General features: G+C 39.9%; 1 protein-coding gene across 1 annotated transcript in view; it reads right to left on the reverse strand.

The window, feature by feature from the left end:
• LOC106595550 (gasdermin-E) overlaps positions 1-23,514 on the reverse strand; it is a 57,070-nt gene that overhangs the window by 815 nt on the left and 32,741 nt on the right. The window contains exons 7-9 of the mRNA XM_045697133.1: positions 2,205-2,332; positions 1,903-2,074; positions 1,721-1,794 (exon numbers count right to left, since the gene is read on the reverse strand). Coding sequence (XP_045553089.1) covers positions 1,721-1,794; positions 1,903-2,074; positions 2,205-2,332 — 374 coding nt within the window. The remainder of the gene's footprint in view (positions 1-1,720; positions 1,795-1,902; positions 2,075-2,204; positions 2,333-23,514) is intronic.

A 23,514-nucleotide genomic window follows, 5' to 3' on the forward strand; every position in this document is an offset into this window, starting at 1 on the left:
CTGTAGTGACATGTTTCAGGGATTTAGAGACGTCTATCTATTATTTTGAATGCTATAAAATAAAATAAAAATGTAATATCATTAGTGTTACCGCCTTGTAAATCACTCATTACAAAGATATACAAGGACCGTGAGCATTCTTTCCAGTGGCAAACTGTTATCAGGGTAGGGGTCTATATTAAATAAAATGATTAGCTAATCAGACCCTTTTAGTATGTCATACATGTTATCATTCCAGTGATCATTTGGTGTTTAAATAAAACATGTCATTGGTGTAACTCAATTTAAATGAAGGGAAATTACACTGAGCAAAATGATTAATCAAATCTCTTTAGTAAATGATTAAGTCAATTACTTTTAAAAGGTTAAATGACCTTAGATTTGAGATCGGTAGCCTAAATTACTAACAAATGTGTCATTGGTGTGACCTATACTTTGATGCAACACATCATTCAGGGCAGCCCCACCACTATCCAGTAGATGACGCTGTTCTGCATGTAATTCTGGCTTTCATTCATGTCACAACATTATATCAGTAAGAAAACACATTTGATTTGTAATTGCTTGAGCTAATAAAGCATACAGGACGTGCTCGCTTCCCTGTTGTATTGTTATTTTTGGTAAATTTTATTTGAGGAAAGGCAGCTCCCTAATGCAGCTGTTTCAGCCTCCCTCAGTGATCTGTTGTGGAGAGGCTAGCCAGGGAACTCAGTCAGCTGTAGCCCACTTGGGTGCTGCTATAGAGATTCATTAGTAGTGTCCGCCCAAGAAGGCTTGATGTCATTTGCCACAGATAAATAGACATCTTTTCTCCTGTAGCAATTTCATACTTGTTTATCGTCTTCTAGTTAGCTAGCTGAAAAGTCATCATGAATCAAGTCAACAATTGCCAAGAAAATTATTTTCAAACTTGTTGAGCTAAAACATCTTTGTGCTCATCAACCACTGAACAGGCTTCCGTTAAAATAAAGCAAGTTAGAAAATAATTAATCCTGAGTGGTTTGGATGGAACTTGCGGTGGCTAACAGCTGTTTGAGGTAGCTAGCTAGCTAGCTACTACATGTTGTTAATGATTGATGTCAGAATGTAATAACCCAGGGAACTGTATCTATACAATGGTTGAAGCGAGGCAGGGAGTAGCTTTATAAACATTGTTGCTTTATTCATAACCTGAGCATCTTGTTAACAGACATGTAACTGCACTCAGAATGGTGTTCTGCTGCATCCCAATACTCTAACAACGATTATCAATATTGCAGACCGATGGTGATATATTTCTGAAGTAAAATAGACTTTACTCTATAAAGTATGCTGGACTACTGTGGTCTTCCTTGCAATAGGAGCCAAAGATCTGGGCAGTAGCCTATACACTGGTCATAACCCTTGTGTTATAACGTTTGTGTGTGTGGCTCAAACTCACTACTGGGATTGGTCATTATTTAGGATGGTGCATTCAATGTGTAGTGTAATAATTTATCGATGCATATTCACTTTTTTTCATTGACTTTCCCCACCAATATTTTTATGTTAAAAATCGGCACCGGTTACCATCATTGGTGTTACTACTGCTACTGGTGGTACAATGTTATCATAATGGTATAAATATTAGTTTATTTAACATGGAAGATATGCCCCAATACATTTACATGAACAAAAAGCTAGAAAAATGAACTCCAGGTCATACAGGACTGGAGGCTCAATCAAGCAGGTGTGAACTCACCAGGATCTGCAGGGCCTGTAAGACTGGAGGACTGCAACAGGATCCCAACACAGAGAGACCCTCATCTGTCATTCCTGAAGATATAAATATGGACACACATAAAACCACAGTAGTGAACATGGTTTCCCAGGAACTGATCAAATAATAACTGGAGAATAACTGAAAACTGCTCTCTATCTCACCGTCCATGGCACTGACAATGAGGTGGACGGCACTGAGAAGTGAGGATCTGAACTCATCCTCATCCTTCCCAACACATTGGTCTACAAGATCCAGTATGGCCTGGACTGTTTCCCTCTCAGACTCTTCCAGATCACCCAGGTCAGGAGTCTCACCATCACACATCTGATCCAGCTGTATGTATAGATAGAGAGATAGAGAGAGAGAGAGAAAATATGTTACATATATTCGAGGTTAGATATTCATCCCTGCTATTAGGTGTGTGTGTGTGTGTTTGGGCCCTGTTTCTGTACGTCCCACTCACCACACTCTCCAGCACACTGACTGCCTCTCTGTCCACCATGGTTGTCTTGAGGAGCTGGAGCAGAGAGGAACGTGTGACTGCTGACAGGACTGACAGCAGCTGGAAATGACCACTCAGTTTCTCCAGTTCTATCAACACACAACAGACAGACCATGTTACTTTGTCAAAGTGTGGGAACTTCATAATTACTAATCAAAAAGAACAACTTAAATACTGAACATTCCATTCAGTAGACTACATGTTGACCAGACGTTCCATTCAGTAGACTACATGTTGACCAGACGTTCCATCCAGTAGACTACATGTTGACCAGACGTTCCATTCAGTAGACTACATGTTGACCAGACGTTCCATTCAGTAGACTACATGTTGACCAGACGTTCCATTCAGTAGACTACATTACATGTTGACCAGACGTTCCATTCAGTAGACTACATGTTGACCAGACGTTCCATTCAGTAGACTACATTACATGTTGACCAGACGTTCCATTCAGTAGACTACATGTTGACCAGACGTTCCATTCAGTAGACTACATTACATGTTGACCAGACGTTCCCTTCAGTAGACTACATGTTGACCAGACGTTCCATTCAGTAGACTACATTACATGTTGACCAGATGTTCCATTCAGTAGAATACATGTTGACCAGACGTTCCATTCAGTAGACTATATTACATGTTGACCAGATGTTACATTCAGTAGACTACATGTTGACCAGACGTTCCATTCAGTAGACTATATTACATGTTGACCAGATGTTCCATTCAGTAGACTACATTACATGTTGACCAAACGTTCCATTCAGTAGACTACATGTTGACCAGACGTTCCATTCAGTAGACTACATTACATGTTGACCAGATGTTCCATTCAGTAGAATACATGTTGACCAGACGTTCCATTCAGTAGACTACATGTTGACCAGACATTCCATTCAGTAGACTACATGATGACCAGACGTTCCATTCAGTAGACTACATTACATGTTGACCAGATGTTCCATTCAGTAGACTACATTACATGTTGACCAGACGTTCCATTCAGTAGACTACATTACATGTTGACCAGACGTTCCATTCAGTAGACTACATTACATGTTGACCAAACGTTCCATTCAGTAGACTACATGTTGACCAGATGTTCCATTCAGTAGACGACATTACATGTTGACGAGACGTTCCATTCAGTAGACTACATTACATGTTGACCAAACGTTCCATTCAGTAGACTACATGTTGACTAGATGTTCCATTCAGTAGACTAAATTACATGTTGACCAAACGTTCCATTCAGTAGACTACATGTTCACCAAACATTCCATTCAGTAGACTACATTACATGCTGACCAAACGTTCCATTCAGTAGACTACATTACATGTTGACCAGACATTCCATTCAGTAGACTACATGTTGACCAGACGTTCCATTCAGTAGACTACATTACATGTTGACCAAACGTTCCATTCAGTAGACTACATGTTGACCAGATGTTCCATTCAGTAGACTACATTACATGTTGACCAGACGTTCCATTCAGTAGACTACATTACATGTTGACCAAACGTTCCATTCAGTAGACTACATGTTGACCAGATGTTCCATTCAGTAGACTACATTACATGTTGACCAAACGTTCCATTCAGTAGACTACATGTTGACCAGATGTTCCATTCAGTAGACTACATTACATGTTGACCAAACGTTCCATTCAGTAGACTACATTACATGTTGACCAGACATTCCATTCAGTAGACGACATATTGACCAGACGTTCCATTCAGTAGACTACATTACATGTTGACCAGACGTTCCATTCAGTAGACTACATTACATGTTGACCAAACGTTCCATTCAGTAGACTACATGTTGAACAGATGTTCCATTCAGTAGACTACATTACATGTTGACAAGACGTTCCATTCAGTAGACTACATTACATGTTGACCAGACGTTCCATTCAGTAGACTACATTACATGTTGACCAGATGTTCCATTCAGTAGACTACATTACATGTTGACCAGACGTTCCATTCAGTAGACTACATGTTGACCAGACGTTCCATTCAGTAGACTACATTACATGTTGACCAGACGTTCCCTTCAGTAGACTACATGTTGACCAGACGTTCCATTCAGTAGACTACATTACATGTTGACCAGATGTTCCATTCAGTAGACTACATTACATGTTGACCAGACGTTCCATTCAGTAGACTACATGTTGACCAGACGTTCCATTCAGTAGACTACATGTTGACCAGACGTTCCATTCAGTAGACTACATGTTGACCAGACGTTCCATTCAGTAGACTACATGTTGACCAGACGTTCCATTCAGTAGACTACATTACATGTTGACCAGACGTTCCATTCAGTAGACTACATGTTGACCAGACGTTCCATTCAGTAGACTACATTACATGTTGACCAGACGTTCCATTCAGTAGACTACATACATGTTGACCAGACGTTCCATTCAGTAGACTACATTACATGTTGACCAGACGTTCCCTTCAGTAGACTACATGTTGACCAGACGTTCCATTCAGTAGACTACATTACATGTTGACCAGACGTTCCATTCAGTAGAATACATGTTGACCAGACGTTCCATTCAGTAGACTACATTACATGTTGACCAGATGTTCCATTCAGTAGACTACATGTTGACCAGACGTTCCATTCAGTAGACTATATTACATGTTGACCAGACGTTCCATTCAGTAGACTACATTACATGTTGACCAAACGTTCCATTCAGTAGACTACATGTTGACCAGACGTTCCATTCAGTAGACTACATTACATGTTGACCAGATGTTCCATTCAGTAGAATACATGTTGACCAGACGTTCCATTCAGTAGACTACATGTTGACCAGACATTCCATTCAGGAGACTACATGATGACCAGACGTTCCATTCAGTAGACTACATTACATGTTGACCAGATGTTCCATTCAGTAGACTACATTGCATGTTGACCAGACGTTCCATTCAGTAGACTACATTACATGTTGACCAGACGTTCCATTCAGTAGACTACATTACATGTTGACCAAACGTTCCATTCAGTAGACTACATGTTGACCAGATGTTCCATTCAGTAGACGACATTACATGTTGACCAGACGTTCCATTCAGTAGACTACATTACATGTTGACCAAACGTTCCATTCAGTAGACTACATGTTGACTAGATGTTCCATTCAGTAGACTAAATTACATGTTGACCAAACGTTCCATTCAGTAGACTACATGTTCACCAAACATTCCATTCAGTAGACTACATTACATGCTGACCAAACGTTCCATTCAGTAGACTACATTACATGTTGACCAGACATTCCATTCAGTAGACTACATGTTGACCAGACGTTCCATTCAGTAGACTACATTACATGTTGACCAAACGTTCCATTCAGTAGACTACATGTTGACCAGATGTTCCATTCAGTAGACTACATTACATGTTGACCAGACGTTCCATTCAGTAGACTACATTACATGTTGACCAAACGTTCCATTCAGTAGACTACATGTTGACCAGATGTTCCATTCAGTAGACTACATTACATGTTGACCAAACGTTCCATTCAGTAGACTACATGTTGACCAGATGTTCCATTCAGTAGACTACATTACATGTTGACCAAACGTTCCATTCAGTAGACTACATTACATGTTGACCAGACATTCCATTCAGTAGACTACATATTGACCAGACGTTCCATTCAGTAGACTACATTACATGTTGACCAGACGTTCCATTCAGTAGACTACATTACATGTTGACCAAACGTTCCATTCAGTAGACTACATGTTGAACAGATGTTCCATTCAGTAGACTACATTACATGTTGACAAGACGTTCCATTCAGTAGACTACATTACATGTTGACCAGACGTTCCATTCAGTAGACTACATTACATGTTGACCAGATGTTCCATTCAGTAGACTACATTACATGTTGACCAGACGTTCCATTCAGTAGACTACATGTTGACCAGACGTTCCATTCAGTAGACTACATTACATGTTGACCAGACGTTCCCTTCAGTAGACTACATGTTGACCAGACGTTCCATTCAGTAGACTACATTACATGTTGACCAGATGTTCCATTCAGTAGACTACATTACATGTTGACCAGACGTTCCATTCAGTAGACTACATGTTGACCAGACGTTCCATTCAGTAGACTACATTACATGTTGACCAGACGTTCCCTTCAGTAGACTACATGTTGACCAGACGTTCCATTCAGAAGACTACATTACATGTTGACCAGACGTTCCATTCAGTAGACTATATTACATGTTGACCAGATGTTCCATTCAGTAGACTACATGTTGACCAGACGTTCCATTCAGTAGACTATATTACATGTTGACCAGACGTTCCATTCAGTAGACTACATTACATGTTGACCAAACGTTCCATTCAGTAGACTACATGTTGACCAGACGTTCCATTCAGTAGACTACATTACATGTTGACCAGATGTTCCATTCAGTAGACTACATGTTGACCAGACATTCCATTCAGTAGACTACATGTTGACCAGACATTCCATTCAGTAGACTACATGATGACCAGACGTTCCATTCAGTAGACTACATTACATGTTGACCAGATGTTCCATTCAGTAGACTACATTACATGTTGACCAGATGTTCCATTCAGTAGACTACATGTTGACCAGACTTTCCATTCAGTAGACTACATTACATGTTGACCAGACGTTCCATTCAGTAGACTACATTACATGTTGACCAGACGTTCCATTCAGTAGAGTACATTACATGTTGACCAAACGTTCCATTCAGTAGACTACATGTTGACCAGATGTTCCATTCAGTAGACTACATTACATGTTGACCAAACGTTCCATTCAGTAGACTACATGTTCACCAAACATTCCATTCAGTAGACTACATTACATGCTGACCAAACGTTCCATTCAGTAGACTACATTACATGTTGACCAGACGTTCCATTCAGTAGACTACATGTTGACCAGACGTTCCATTCAGTAGACTACATTACATGTTGACCAGACGTTCCATTCAGTAGACTACATTACATGTTGACCAGACGTTCCATTCAGTAGACTACATTACATGTTGACCAGATGTTCCATTCAGTAGACTACATGTTGACCAGACGTTCCATTCAGTAGACTACATTACATGTTGACCAAATGTTCCATTCAGTAGACTACATGTTGACCAGACGTTCCATTCAGTAGACTACATTACATGTTGACCAGACGTTCCATTCAGTAGACTACATTACATGTTGACCAGACCTTCCATTCAGTAGACTACATTACATGTTGACCAGATGTTCCATTCAGTAGACTACATGTTGACCAGACGTTCCATTCAGTAGACTACATTACATGTTGACCAGATGTTCCATTCAGTAGACTACATTACATGTTGACCAGACGTTCCATTCAGTAGACTACAGTACATGTTGACCAAACGTTCCATTCAGTAGACTACATGTTGACCAGATGTTCCATTCAGTAGACTACATTACATGTTGACCAAACGTTCCATTCAGTAGACTACATGTTCACCAAACATTCCATTCAGTAGACTACATTACATGTTGACCAAACGTTCCATTCAGTAGACTACATTACATGTTGACCAGACGTTCCATTCAGTAGACTACATGTTGACCAGACGTTCCATTCAGTAGACTACATTACATGTTGACCAGACGTTCCATTCAGTAGACTACATTACATGTTGACCAGACGTTCCATTCAGTAGACTACATTACATGTTGACCAAATGTTCCATTCAGTAGACTACATGTTGACCAGATGTTCCATTCAGTAGACTACATTACATGTTGACCAAATGTTCCATTCAGTAGACTACATGTTGACCAGATGTTCCATTCAGTAGACTACATTACATGTTGACCAGAAGTTCCATTCAGTAGACTACATTACATGTTGACCAGATGTTCCATTCAGTAGACTACATGTTGACTAGATGTTCCATTCAGTAGACTACATGTTGACCAGACGTTGCATTCAGTAGACTACATTACATGTTGACCAGACATTCCATTCAGTAGACTACATGTTGACCAGACGTTCCATTCAGTAGACTACATTACATGTTGACCAGACGTTCCATTCAGTAGACTACATTACATGTTGACCAGATGTTCCATTCAGTAGACTACATTACATGTTGACCAGACGTTCCATTCAGTAGACTACATGTTGACCAGACGTTCCATTCAGTAGACTACATTACATGTTGACCGGACGTTCCCTTCAGTAGACTACATGTTGACCAGACGTTCCATTCAGTAGACTACATTACATGTTGACCAGATGTTCCATTCAGTAGACTACATGTTGACCAGACGTTCCATTCAGTAGACTACATGTTGACCAGACATTCCATTCAGTAGATTTCAAGTTGACCAGACGTTCCATTCAGTAGACTACATTACATGTTGACCAGACATTCCATTCAGTAGACTACATGTTGACCAGACGTTCCATTCATTAGATTTCATTACATGTTGACCAGATGTTCCATTCAGTAGACTACATTACATGTTGACCAGACGTTCCATTCAGTAGACTACATTACATGTTGACCAGACGTTCCATTCAGTAGACTACATTACATGTTCACCAAACGTTCCATTCAGTAGACTACATGTTGACCAGATGTTCCATTCAGTAGACTACATTACATGTTGACCAGACGTTCCGTTCAGTAGACTACATTACATGTTGACCAAACGTTCCATTCAGTAGACTACATCTTGACCAGATGTTCCATTCAGTAGACTACATTACATGTTGACCAGGCATTCCATTCAGTAGACTACATTACATGTTGACCAAACGTTCCATTCAGTAGACTACATGTTGACTAGATGTTCCATTCAGTAGACTACATTACATGTTGACCAAACGTTCCATTCAGTAGACTACATGTTCACCAAACATTCCATTCAGTAGACTACATTACATGCTGACCAAACGTTCCATTCAGTAGACTACATGTTGACCAGATGTTCCATTCAGTAGACTCCATTACATGTTGACCAAACGTTCCATTCAGTAGACTACATGTTGACCAGATGTTCCATTCAGTAGACTACATTACATGTTGACCAAACGTTCCATTCAGTAGACTACATTACATGTTGACCAGACATTCCATTCAGTAGACTACATGTTGACCAGACGTTCCATTCAGTAGACTACATTACATGTTGACCAGACGTTCCATTCAGTAGACTACATTACATGTTGACCAAACGTTCCATTCAGTAGACTACATGTTGACCAGATGTTCCATTCAGTAGACTACATTACATGTTGACCAGACGTTCCATTCAGTAGACTACATTACATGTTGACCAAACGTTCCATTCAGTAGACTACATGTTGACCAGATGTTCCATTCAGTAGACTACATTACATGTTGACCAGACGTTCCATTCAGTAGACTACATTACATGTTGACCAAACGTTCCATTCAGTAGACTACATGTTGACTAGATGTTCCATTCAGTAGACTACATTACATGTTGACCAAACGTTCCATTCAGTAGACTACATGTTCACCAAACATTCCATTCAGTAGACTACATTACATGCTGACCAAACGTTCCATTCAGTAGACTACATGTTGACCAGATGTTCCATTCAGAAGACTCCATTACATGTTGTCCAGATTTTCCATTCAGTAGACTACATTACATGTTGACCAAACGTTCCATTCAGTAGACTACATTACATGTTGACCAGACATTCCATTCAGTAGACTACATGTTGACCAGACGTTCCATTCAGTAGACTACATTACATGTTGACCAGACGTTCCATTCAGTAGACTACATTACATGTTGACCAGACGTTCCATTCAGTAGACTACATTACATGTTGACAAGACGTTCCATTCAGTAGACTACATTACATGTTGACCAGACGTTCCATTCAGTAGACTACATTACATGTTGACCAGACGTTCCATTCAGTAGACTACATTACATGTTGACCAGACGTTCCATTCAGTAGACTACATGTTGACCAGACGTTCCATTCAGTAGACTACATTACATGTTGACCAGATGTTCCATTCAGTAGACTACATTACATGTTGACCAGACGTTCCATTCAGTAGACTACATGTTGACCAGACGTTCCATTCAGTAGACTACATTACATGTTGACCAGACTTTCCCTTCAGTAGACTACATGTTGACCAGACGTTCCATTCAGTAGACTACATTACATGTTGACCAGACGTTCCATTCAGTAGACTATATTACATGTTGACCAGATGTTCCATTCAGTAGACTACATGTTGACCAGACGTTCCATTCAGTAGACTATATTACATGTTGACCAGATGTTCCATTCAGTAGACTACATTACATGTTGACCAAACGTTCCATTCAGTAGACTACATGTTGACCAGACGTTCCATTCAGTAGACTACATTACATGTTGACCAGATGTTCCATTCAGTAGACTACATTAGTTGACGAGACATTCCATTCAGTAGACTACATGTTGACCAGACATTCCATTCAGTAGACTACATGATGACCAGACGTTCCATTCAGTAGACTACATTACATGTTGACCAGATGTTCCATTCAGTAGACTACATTACATGTTGACCAGACGTTCCATTCAGTAGACTACATGTTGACCAGACTTTCCATTCAGTAGACTACATTACATGTTGACCAGACGTTCCATTCAGTAGAGTACATTACATGTTGACCAGACGTTCCATTCAGTAGACTACATGTTGACCAGACTTTCCATTCAGTAGACTACATTACATGTTGACCAAACGTTCCATTCAGTAGACTACATGTTCACCAAACATTCCATTCAGTAGACTACATTACATGCTGACCAAACGTTCCATTCAGTAGACTACATTACATGTTGACCAGACGTTCCATTCAGTAGACTACATGTTGACCAGACGTTCCATTCAGTAGACTACATTACATGTTGACCAGACGTTCCATTCAGTAGACTACATTACATGTTGACCAGATGTTCCATTCAGTAGACTACATGTTGACCAGACGTTCCATTCAGTAGACTACATTACATGTTGACCAGATGTTCCATTCAGTAGACTACATGTTGACCAGATGTTCCATTCAGTAGACTACATTACATGTTGACCAGACGTTCCATTCAGTAGACTAAAGTACATGTTGACCAGACGTTCCATTCAGTAGACTACATGTTGACCAGACGTTCCATTCAGTAGACTACATTACATGTTGACCAGACGTTCCATTCTGTAGACTACATTACATGTTGACCAGACGTTCCATCCAGTAGACTACATTACATGTTGACCAAACGTTCCATTCAGTAGACTACATGTTGACCAGATGTTCCATTCAGTAGACTACATTACATGTTTACCAGAAGTTCCATTCAGTAGACTACATTACATGTTGACCAAACGTTCCATTCAGTAGACTACATGTTGACCAGATGTTCCATTCAGTAGACTACATGTTGACTAGATGTTCCATTCAGTAGACTACATGTTGACCAGGCATTCCATTCAGTAGACTACATGTTGACCAGACGTTGCATTCAGTAGACTACATTACATGTTGACCAGACATTCCATTCAGTAGACTACATGTTGACCAGACGTTCCATTCAGTAGACTACATTACATGTTGACCAGACGTTCCATTCAGTAGACTACATTACATGTTGACCAGATGTTCCATTCAGTAGACTACATTACATGTTGACCAGACGTTCCATTCAGTAGACTACATGTTGACCAGACGTTCCATTCAGTAGACTACATTACATGTTGACCGGACGTTCCCTTCAGTAGAATACATGTTGACCAGACGTTCCATTCAGTAGACTACATTACATGTTGACCAGATGTTCCATTCAGTAGACTACATGTTGACCAGACGTTCCATTCAGTAGACTACATGTTGACCAGACATTCCATTCAGTAGATTTCAAGTTGACCAGAAGTTCCATTCAGTAGACTACATTACATGTTGACCAGACATTCCATTCAGTAGACTACATGTTGACCAGACGTTCCATTCAGTAGACTACATTACATGTTGACCAGATGTTCCATTCAGTAGACTACATTACATGTTGACCAGACGTTCCATTCAGTAGACTACATTACATGTTGACCAGACGTTCCATTCAGTAGACTACATTACATGTTCACCAAACGTTCCATTCAGTAGACTACATGTTGACCAGATGTTCCATTCAGTAGACTACATTACATGTTGACCAGACGTTCCATTCAGTAGACTACATTACATGTTGACCAAACGTTCCATTCAGTAGACTACATGTTGACCAGATGTTCCATTCAGTAGACTACATTACATGTTGACCAGGCATTCCATTCAGTAGACTACATTACATGTTGACCAAACGTTCCATTCAGTAGACTACATGTTGACTAGATGTTCCATTCAGTAGACTACATTACATGTTGACCAAACGTTCCATTCAGTAGACTACATGTTCACCAAACATTCCATTCAGTAGACTACATTACATGCTGACCAAACGTTCCATTCAGTAGACTACATGTTGACCAGATGTTCCATTCAGTAGACTCCATTACATGTTGACCAGACGTTCCATTCAGTAGACTACATTACATGTTGACCAAACGTTCCATTCAGTAGACTACATGTTGACCAGATGTTCCATTCAGTAGACTACATTACATGTTGACCAAACGTTCCATTCAGTAGACAACATTACATGTTGACCGGACATTCCATTCAGTAGACTACATGTTGACCAGACGTTCCATTCAGTAGACTACATTACATGTTGACCAGACGTTCCATTCAGTAGACTACATTACATGTTGACCAAACGTTCCATTCAGTAGACTACATGTTGACCAGATGTTCCATTCAGTAGACTACATTACATGTTGACCAGACGTTCCATTCAGTAGACTACATTACATGTTGACCAAACGTTCCATTCAGTAGACTACATGTTGACCAGATGTTCCATTCAGTAGACTACATTACATGTTGACCAGACGTTCCATTCAGTAGACTACATTACATGTTGACCAAACGTTCCATTCAGTAGACTACATGTTGACCAGATGTTCCATTCAGTAGACTACATTACATGTTGACCAGACGTTCCATTCAGTAGACTACATGTTGACCAGACGTTCCATTCAGTAGACTACATTACATTTTGACCAAACTTTCCCTTCAGTAGACTACATGTTGACCAGACGTTCCATTCAGTAGACTACATTACATGTTGACCAGACGTTCCATTCAGTAGACTACATTACATGTTGACCAGACGTTCCATTCAGTAGACTACATTGTTGACCAGACGTTCCATTCAGTAGACTACATTACATGTTGACCAGACGTTCCCTTCAGTAGAATACATGTTGACCAGACGTTCCATTCAGTAGACTACATTACATGTTGACCAGACGTTCCATTCAGTAGACTACATTACATGTTGACCAGACGTTCCATTCAGTAGACTACATGTTGACCAGACGTTCCATTCAGTAGACTATATTACATGTTGACCAGATGTTCCATTCAGTAGACTACATTACATGTTGACCAAACGTTCCATTCAGTAGACTACATGTTGACCAGACGTTCCATTCAGAAGACTACATTACATGTTGACCAGACGTTCCATTCAGTAGACTACATTACATGTTGACCAGACGTTCCATTCAGTAGACTACATGTTGACCAGACGTTCCATTCAGTAGACTACATTACATGTTGACCAGATGTTCCATTCAGTAGACTACATTACATGTTGACCAAACGTTCCATTCAGTAGACTACATGTTGACCAGACGTTCCATTCAGTAGACTACATTACATGTTGACCAAACGTTCCATTCAGTAGACTACATGTTCACCAAACATTCCATTCAGTAGACTACATTACATGCTGACCAAACGTTCCATTCAGTAGACTACATGTTGACCAGATGTTCCATTCAGTAGACTCCATTACATGTTAACCAGACGTTCCATTCAGTAGACTACATTACATGTTGACCAAACGTTCCATTCAGTAGACTACATGTTGACCAGATGTTCCATTCAGTAGACTACATTACATGTTGACCAAACGTTCCATTCAGTAGACTACATTACATGTTGACCAGACATTCCATTCAGTAGACTACATGTTGACCAGACGTTCCATTCAGTAGACTACATTACATGTTGACCAGACGTTCCATTCAGTAGACTACATTACATGTTGACCAAACGTTCCATTCAGTAGACTACATGTTGACCAGATGTTCCATTCAGTAGACTACATTACATGTTGACCAGACGTTCCATTCAGTAGACTACATTACATGTTGACCAAACGTTCCATTCAGTAGACTACATGTTGACCAGATGTTCCATTCAGTAGACTACATTACATGTTGACCAGACGTTCCATTCAGTAGACTACATTACATGTTGACCAAACGTTCCATTCAGTAGACTACATGTTGACTAGATGTTCCATTCAGTAGACTACATTACATGTTGACCAAACGTTCCATTCAGTAGACTACATGTTCACCAAACATTCCATTCAGTAGACTACATTACATGCTGACCAAACGTTCCATTCAGTAGACTACATGTTGACCAGATGTTCCATTCAGAAGACTCCATTACATGTTGACCAGATTTTCCATTCAGTAGACTACATTACATGTTGACCAAACGTTCCATTCAGTAGACTACATTACATGTTGACCAGACATTCCATTCAGTAGACTACATGTTGACCAGACGTTCCATTCAGTAGACTACATTACATGTTGACCAGACGTTCCATTCAGTAGACTACATTACATGTTGACCAGACGTTCCATTCAGTAGACTACATTACATGTTGACAAGACGTTCCATTCAGTAGACTACATTACATGTTGACCAGACGTTCCATTCAGTAGACTACATTACATGTTGACCAGATGTTCCATTCAGTAGACTACATTACATGTTGACCAGACGTTCCATTCAGTAGACTACATGTTGACCAGACGTTCCATTCAGTAGACTACATTACATTTTGACCAAACATTCCCTTCAGTAGACTACATGTTGACCAGACGTTCCATTCAGTAGACTACATTACATGTTGACCAGATGTTCCATTCAGTAGACTACATTACATGTTGACCAGACGTTCCATTCAGTAGACTACATGTTGACCAGACGTTCCATTCAGTAGACTACATTACATGTTGACCAGACGTTCCCTTCAGTAGAATACATGTTGACCAGACGTTCCATTCAGAAGACTACATTACATGTTGACCAGACGTTCCATTCAGTAGACTACATTACATGTTGACCAGACGTTCCATTCAGTAGACTACATGTTGACCAGACGTTCCATTCAGTAGACTACATTACATGTTGACCAGACGTTCCATTCAGTAGACTACATTACATGTTGACCAAACGTTCCATTCAGTAGACTACATGTTGACCAGACGTTCCATTCAGTAGACTACATTACATGTTGACCAAACGTTCCATTCAGTAGACTACATGTTCACCAAACATTCCATTCAGTAGACTACATTACATGCTGACCAAACGTTCCATTCAGTAGACTACATGTTGACCAGATGTTCCATTCAGTAGACTCCATTACATGTTAACCAGACGTTCCATTCAGTAGACTACATTACATGTTGACCAAACGTTCCATTCAGTAGACTACATGTTGACTAGATGTTCCATTCAGTAGACTACATTACATGTTGACCAAACGTTCCATTCAGTAGACTACATTACATGTTGACCAGACATTCCATTCAGTAGACTACATGTTGACCAGACGTTCCATTCAGTAGACTACATTACATGTTGACCAGACGTTCCATTCAGTAGACTACATTACATGTTGACCAAACGTTCCATTCAGTAGACTACATGTTGACCAGATGTTCCATTCAGTAGACTACATTACATGTTGACCAGACGTTCCATTCAGTAGACTACATTACATGTTGACCAAACGTTCCATTCAGTAGACTACATGTTGACCAGATGTTCCATTCAGTAGACTACATTACATGTTGACCAGACGTTCCATTCAGTAGACTACATTACATGTTGACCAAACGTTCCATTCAGTAGACTACATGTTGACTAGATGTTCCATTCAGTAGACTACATTACATGTTGACCAAACGTTCCATTCAGTAGACTACATGTTCACCAAACATTCCATTCAGTAGACTACATTACATGCTGACCAAACGTTCCATTCAGTAGACTACATGTTGACCAGATGTTCCATTCAGAAGACTCCATTACATGTTGACCAGATTTTCCATTCAGTAGACTACATTACATGTTGACCAAACGTTCCATTCAGTAGACTACATTACATGTTGACCAGACATTCCATTCAGTAGACTACATGTTGACCAGACGTTCCATTCAGTAGACTACATTACATGTTGACCAGACGTTCCATTCAGTAGACTACATTACATGTTGACCAGATGTTCCATTCAGTAGACTACATTACATGTTGACAAGACGTTCCATTCAGTAGACTACATTACATGTTGACCAGACGTTCCATTCAGTAGACTACATTACATGTTGACCAGATGTTCCATTCAGTAGACTACATTACATGTTGACCAGACGTTCCATTCAGTAGACTACATGTTGACCAGACGTTCCATTCAGTAGACTACATTACATTTTGACCAAACTTTCCCTTCAGTAGACTACATGTTGACCAGACGTTCCATTCAGTAGACTACATTACATGTTGACCAGATGTTCCATTCAGTAGACTACATTACATGTTGACCAGACGTTCCATTCAGTAGACTACATGTTGACCAGACGTTCCATTCAGTAGACTACATTACATGTTGACCAGACGTTCCCTTCAGTAGAATACATGTTGACCAGACGTTCCATTCAGAAGACTACATTACATGTTGACCAGACGTTCCATTCAGTAGACTATATTACATGTTGACCAGATGTTCCATTCAGTAGACTACATGTTGACCAGACGTTCCATTCAGTAGACTATATTACATGTTGACCAGATGTTCCATTCAGTAGACTACATTACATGTTGACCAAACGTTCCATTCAGTAGACTACATGTTGACCAGACGTTCCATTCAGTAGACTACATTACATGTTGACCAAACGTTCCATTCAGTAGACTACATGTTGACCAGATGTTCCATTCAGTAGACTACATTACATGTTGACCAGACGTTCCATTCAGTAGACTACATTACATGTTGACCAAACGTTCCATTCAGTAGACTACATGTTGACCAGATGTTCCATTCAGTAGACTACATTACATGTTGACCAAACGTTCCATTCAGTAGACTACATGTTGACCAGATGTTCCATTCAGTAGACTACATTACATGTTGACCAAACGTTCCATTCAGTAGACTACATTACATGTTGACCAGACATTCCATTCAGTAGACTAAATATTGACCAGACGTTCCATTCAGTAGACTACATTACATGTTGACCAGACGTTCCATTCAGTAGACTACATTACATGTTGACCAAACGTTCCATTCAGTAGACTACATGTTGAACAGATGTTCCATTCAGTAGACTACATTACATGTTGACAAGACGTTCCATTCAGTAGACTACATTACATGTTGACCAGACGTTCCATTCAGTAGACTACATTACATGTTGACCAGATGTTCCATTCAGTAGACTACATTACATGTTGACCAGACGTTCCATTCAGTAGACTACATGTTGACCAGACGTTCCATTCAGTAGACTACATTACATGTTGACCAGACGTTCCCTTCAGTAGACTACATGTTGACCAGACGTTCCATTCAGTAGACTACATTACATGTTGACCAGATGTTCCATTCAGTAGACTACATTACATGTTGACCAGACGTTCCATTCAGTAGACTACATGTTGACCAGACGTTCCATTCAGTAGACTACATTACATGTTGACCAGACGTTCCCTTCAGTAGACTACATGTTGACCAGACGTTCCATTCAGAAGACTACATTACATGTTGACCAGACGTTCCATTCAGTAGACTATATTACATGTTGACCAGATGTTCCATTCAGTAGACTACATGTTGACCAGACGTTCCATTCAGTAGACTATATTACATGTTGACCAGATGTTCCATTCAGTAGACTACATTACATGTTGACCAAACGTTCCATTCAGTAGACTACATGTTGACCAGACGTTCCATTCAGTAGACTACATTACATGTTGACCAGATGTTCCATTCAGTAGACTACATGTTGACCAGACATTCCATTCAGTAGACTACATGTTGACCAGACATTCCATTCAGTAGACTACATGATGACCAGACGTTCCATTCAGTACACTACATTACATGTTGACCAGATGTTCCATTCAGTAGACTACATTACATGTTGACCAGATGTTCCATTCAGTAGACTACATGTTGACCAGACTTTCCATTCAGTAGACTACATTACATGTTGACCAGACGTTCCATTCAGTAGACTACATTACATGTTGACCAGACGTTCCATTCAGTAGAGTACATTACATGTTGACCAAACGTTCCATTCAGTAGACTACATGTTGACCAGATGTTCCATTCAGTAGACTACATTACATGTTGACCAAACGTTCCATTCAGTAGACTACATGTTCACCAAACATTCCATTCAGTAGACTACATTACATGCTGACCAAACGTTCCATTCAGTAGACTACATTACATGTTGACCAGACGTTCCATTCAGTAGACTACATGTTGACCAGACGTTCCATTCAGTAGACTACATTACATGTTGACCAGACGTTCCATTCAGTAGACTACATTACATGTTGACCAGACGTTCCATTCAGTAGACTACATTACATGTTGACCAGATGTTCCATTCAGTAGACTACATGTTGACCAGACGTTCCATTCAGTAGACTACATTACATGTTGACCAAATGTTCCATTCAGTAGACTACATGTTGACCAGACGTTCCATTCAGTAGACTACATTACATGTTGACCAGACGTTCCATTCAGTAGACTACATACATGTTGACCAGACGTTCCATTCAGTAGACTACATTACATGTTGACCAGACGTTCCATTCAGTAGACTACATGTTGACCAAACGTTCCATTCAGTAGACTACATCAGTTGACCAGATGTTCCATTCAGTAGACTACATGTTGACCAGACGTTCCATTCAGTAGACTACATTACATGTTCACCAGACGTTCCATTCAGTAGACTACAGTACATGTTGACCAAACGTTCCATTCAGTAGACTACATACATGTTGACCAGACGTTCCATTCAGTAGACTACATTGTTGACCAGACGTTCCATTCAGTAGACTACATGTTGACCAGACGTTCCATTCAGTAGACTACATTACATGTTGACCAGACGTTCCATTCAGTAGACTACATTACATGTTGACCAGACATTCCATTCAGTAGACTACATGTTGACCAGATGTTCCATTCAGTAGACTACATTACATGTTGACCAGACATTCCATTCAGTAGACTACATTATGTTGACCAGACGTTCCATTCAGTAGACTACATTACATGTTGACCAGACGTTCCATTCAGTAGACTACATACGTTGACCAGATGTTCCATTCAGTAGACTACATTACATGTTGACCGAACGTTCCATTCAGTAGACTACATGTTGACCAGACGTTCCATTCAGTAGACTACATTACATGTTGACCAGATGTTCCATTCAGTAGACTACATGTTGACCAGACGTTCCATTCAGTAGACTACATGTTGACCAGACATTCCATTCAGTAGATTTCAAGTTGACCAGACGTTCCATTCAGTAGACTACATTACATGTTGACCAGACATTCCATTCAGTAGACTACATGTTGACCAGACGTTCCATTCATTAGATTTCATTACATGTTGACCAGATGTTCCATTCAGTAGACTACATTACATGTTGACCAGACGTTCCATTCAGTAGACTACATTACATGTTGACCAGACGTTCCATTCAGTAGACTACATTACATGTTCACCAAACGTTCCATTCAGTAGACTACATGTTGACCAGATGTTCCATTCAGTAGACGACATTACATGTTGACCAGACGTTCCATTCAGTAGACTACATTACATGTTGACCAAACGTTCCATTCAGTAGACTACATCTTGACCAGATGTTCCATTCAGTAGACTACATTACATGTTGACCAGGCATTCCATTCAGTAGACTACATTACATGTTGACCAAACGTTCCATTCAGTAGACTACATGTTGACTAGATGTTCCATTCAGTAGACTACATTACATGTTGACCAAACGTTCCATTCAGTAGACTACATGTTCACCAAACATTCCATTCAGTAGACTACATTACATGCTGACCAAACGTTCCATTCAGTAGACTACATGTTGACCAGATGTTCCATTCAGTAGACTCCATTACATGTTGACCAAACGTTCCATTCAGTAGACTACATGTTGACCAGATGTTCCAATCAGTAGACTACATTACATGTTGACCAAACGTTCCATTCAGTAGACTACATTACATGTTGACCAGACATTCCATTCAGTAGACTACATGTTGACCAGACGTTCCATTCAGTAGACTACATTACATGTTGACCAGACGTTCCATTCAGTAGACTACATTACATGTTGACCAAACGTTCCATTCAGTAGACTACATGTTGACCAGATGTTCCATTCAGTAGACTACATTACATGTTGACCAGACGTTCCATTCAGTAGACTACATTACATGTTGACCAAACGTTCCATTCAGTAGACTACATGTTGACCAGATGTTCCATTCAGTAGACTACATTACATGTTGACCAGACGTTCCATTCAGTAGACTACATTACATGTTGACCAAACGTTCCATTCAGTAGACTACATGTTGACTAGATGTTCCATTCAGTAGACTACATTACATGTTGACCAAACGTTCCATTCAGTAGACTACATGTTCACCAAACATTCCATTCAGTAGACTACATTACATGCTGACCAAACGTTCCATTCAGTAGACTACATGTTGACCAGATGTTCCATTCAGAAGACTCCATTACATGTTGACCAGATTTTCCATTCAGTAGACTACATTACATGTTGACCAAACGTTCCATTCAGTAGACTACATTACATGTTGACCAGACATTCCATTCAGTAGACTACATGTTGACCAGACGTTCCATTCAGTAGACTACATTACATGTTGACCAGACGTTCCATTCAGTAGACTACATTACATGTTGACCAGATGTTCCATTCAGTAGACTACATTACATGTTGACAAGACGTTCCATTCAGTAGACTACATTACATGTTGACCAGACGTTCCATTCAGTAGACTACATTACATGTTGACCAGATTTTCCATTCAGTAGACTACATTACATGTTGACCAGACGTTCCATTCAGTAGACTACATGTTGACCAGACGTTCCATTCAGTAGACTACATTACATTTTGACCAAACTTTCCCTTCAGTAGACTACATGTTGACCAGACGTTCCATTCAGTAGACTACATTACATGTTGACCAGATGTTCCATTCAGTAGACTACATTACATGTTGACCAGACGTTCCATTCAGTAGACTACATGTTGACCAGACGTTCCATTCAGTAGACTACATTACATGTTGACCAGACTTTCCCTTCAGTAGACTACATGTTGACCAGACGTTCCATTCAGAAGACTACATTACATGTTGACCAGACGTTCCATTCAGTAGACTATATTACATGTTGACCAGATGTTCCATTCAGTAGACTACATGTTGACCAGACGTTCCATTCAGTAGACTATATTACATGTTGACCAGATGTTCCATTCAGTAGACTACATTACATGTTGACCAAACGTTCCATTCAGTAGACTACATGTTGACCAGACGTTCCATTCAGTAGACTACATTACATGTTGACCAGATGTTCCATTCAGTAGACTACATGTTGACCAGACATTCCATTCAGTAGACTACATGTTGACCAGACATTCCATTCAGTAGACTACATGATGACCAGACGTTCCATTCAGTAGACTACATTACATGTTGACCAGATGTTCCATTCAGTAGACTACATTACATGTTGACCAGATGTTCCATTCAGTAGACTACATGTTGACCAGACTTTCCATTCAGTAGACTACATTACATGTTGACCAGACGTTCCATTCAGTAGACTACATTACATGTTGACCAGACGTTCCATTCAGTAGAGTACATTACATGTTGACCAAACCTTCCATTCAGTAGACTACATGTTGACCAGATGTTCCATTCAGTAGACTACATTACATGTTGACCAGACGTTCCATTCAGTAGGCTACATTACATGTTGACCAAACGTTCCATTCAGTAGACTACATGTTGACCAGATGTTCCATTCAGTAGACTACATTACATGTTGACCAAACGTTCCATTCAGTAGACTACATGTTCACCAAACATTCCATTCAGTAGACTACATTACATGCTGACCAAACGTTCCATTCAGTAGACTACATTACATGTTGACCAGACGTTCCATTCAGCAGACTACATGTTGACCAGACGTTCCATTCAGTAGACTACATTACATGTTGACCAGACGTTCCATTCAGTAGACTACATTACATGTTGACCAGATGTTCCATTCAGTAGACTACATGTTGACCAGACGTTCCATTCAGTAGACTACATTACATGTTGACCAGATGTTCCATTCAGTAGACTACATGTTGACCAGATGTTCCATTCAGTAGACTACATTACATGTTGACCAGACGTTCCATTCAGTAGACTAAAGTACATGTTGACCAAACGTTCCATTCAGTAGACTACATGTTGACCAGATGTTCCATTCAGTAGACTACATTACATGTTGACCAAACGTTCCATTCAGTAGACTACATGTTCACCAAACATTCCATTCAGTAGACTACATTACATGTTGACCAAACGTTCCATTCAGTAGACTACATTACATGTTGACCAGACGTTCCATTCAGTAGACTACATGTTGACCAGACGTTCCATTCAGTAGACTACATTACATGTTGACCAGACGTTCCATTCAGTAGACTACATTACATGTTGACCAGACGTTCCATTCAGTAGACTACATTACATGTTGACCAAATGTTCCATTCAGTAGACTACATGTTGACCAGATGTTCCATTCAGTAGACTACATTACATGTTGACCAGAAGTTCCA

Source organism: Salmo salar, chromosome ssa02, assembly GCF_905237065.1.
Source record: "Salmo salar chromosome ssa02, Ssal_v3.1, whole genome shotgun sequence".
Classification (NCBI taxonomy): Eukaryota; Metazoa; Chordata; class Actinopteri; order Salmoniformes; family Salmonidae; genus Salmo; species Salmo salar.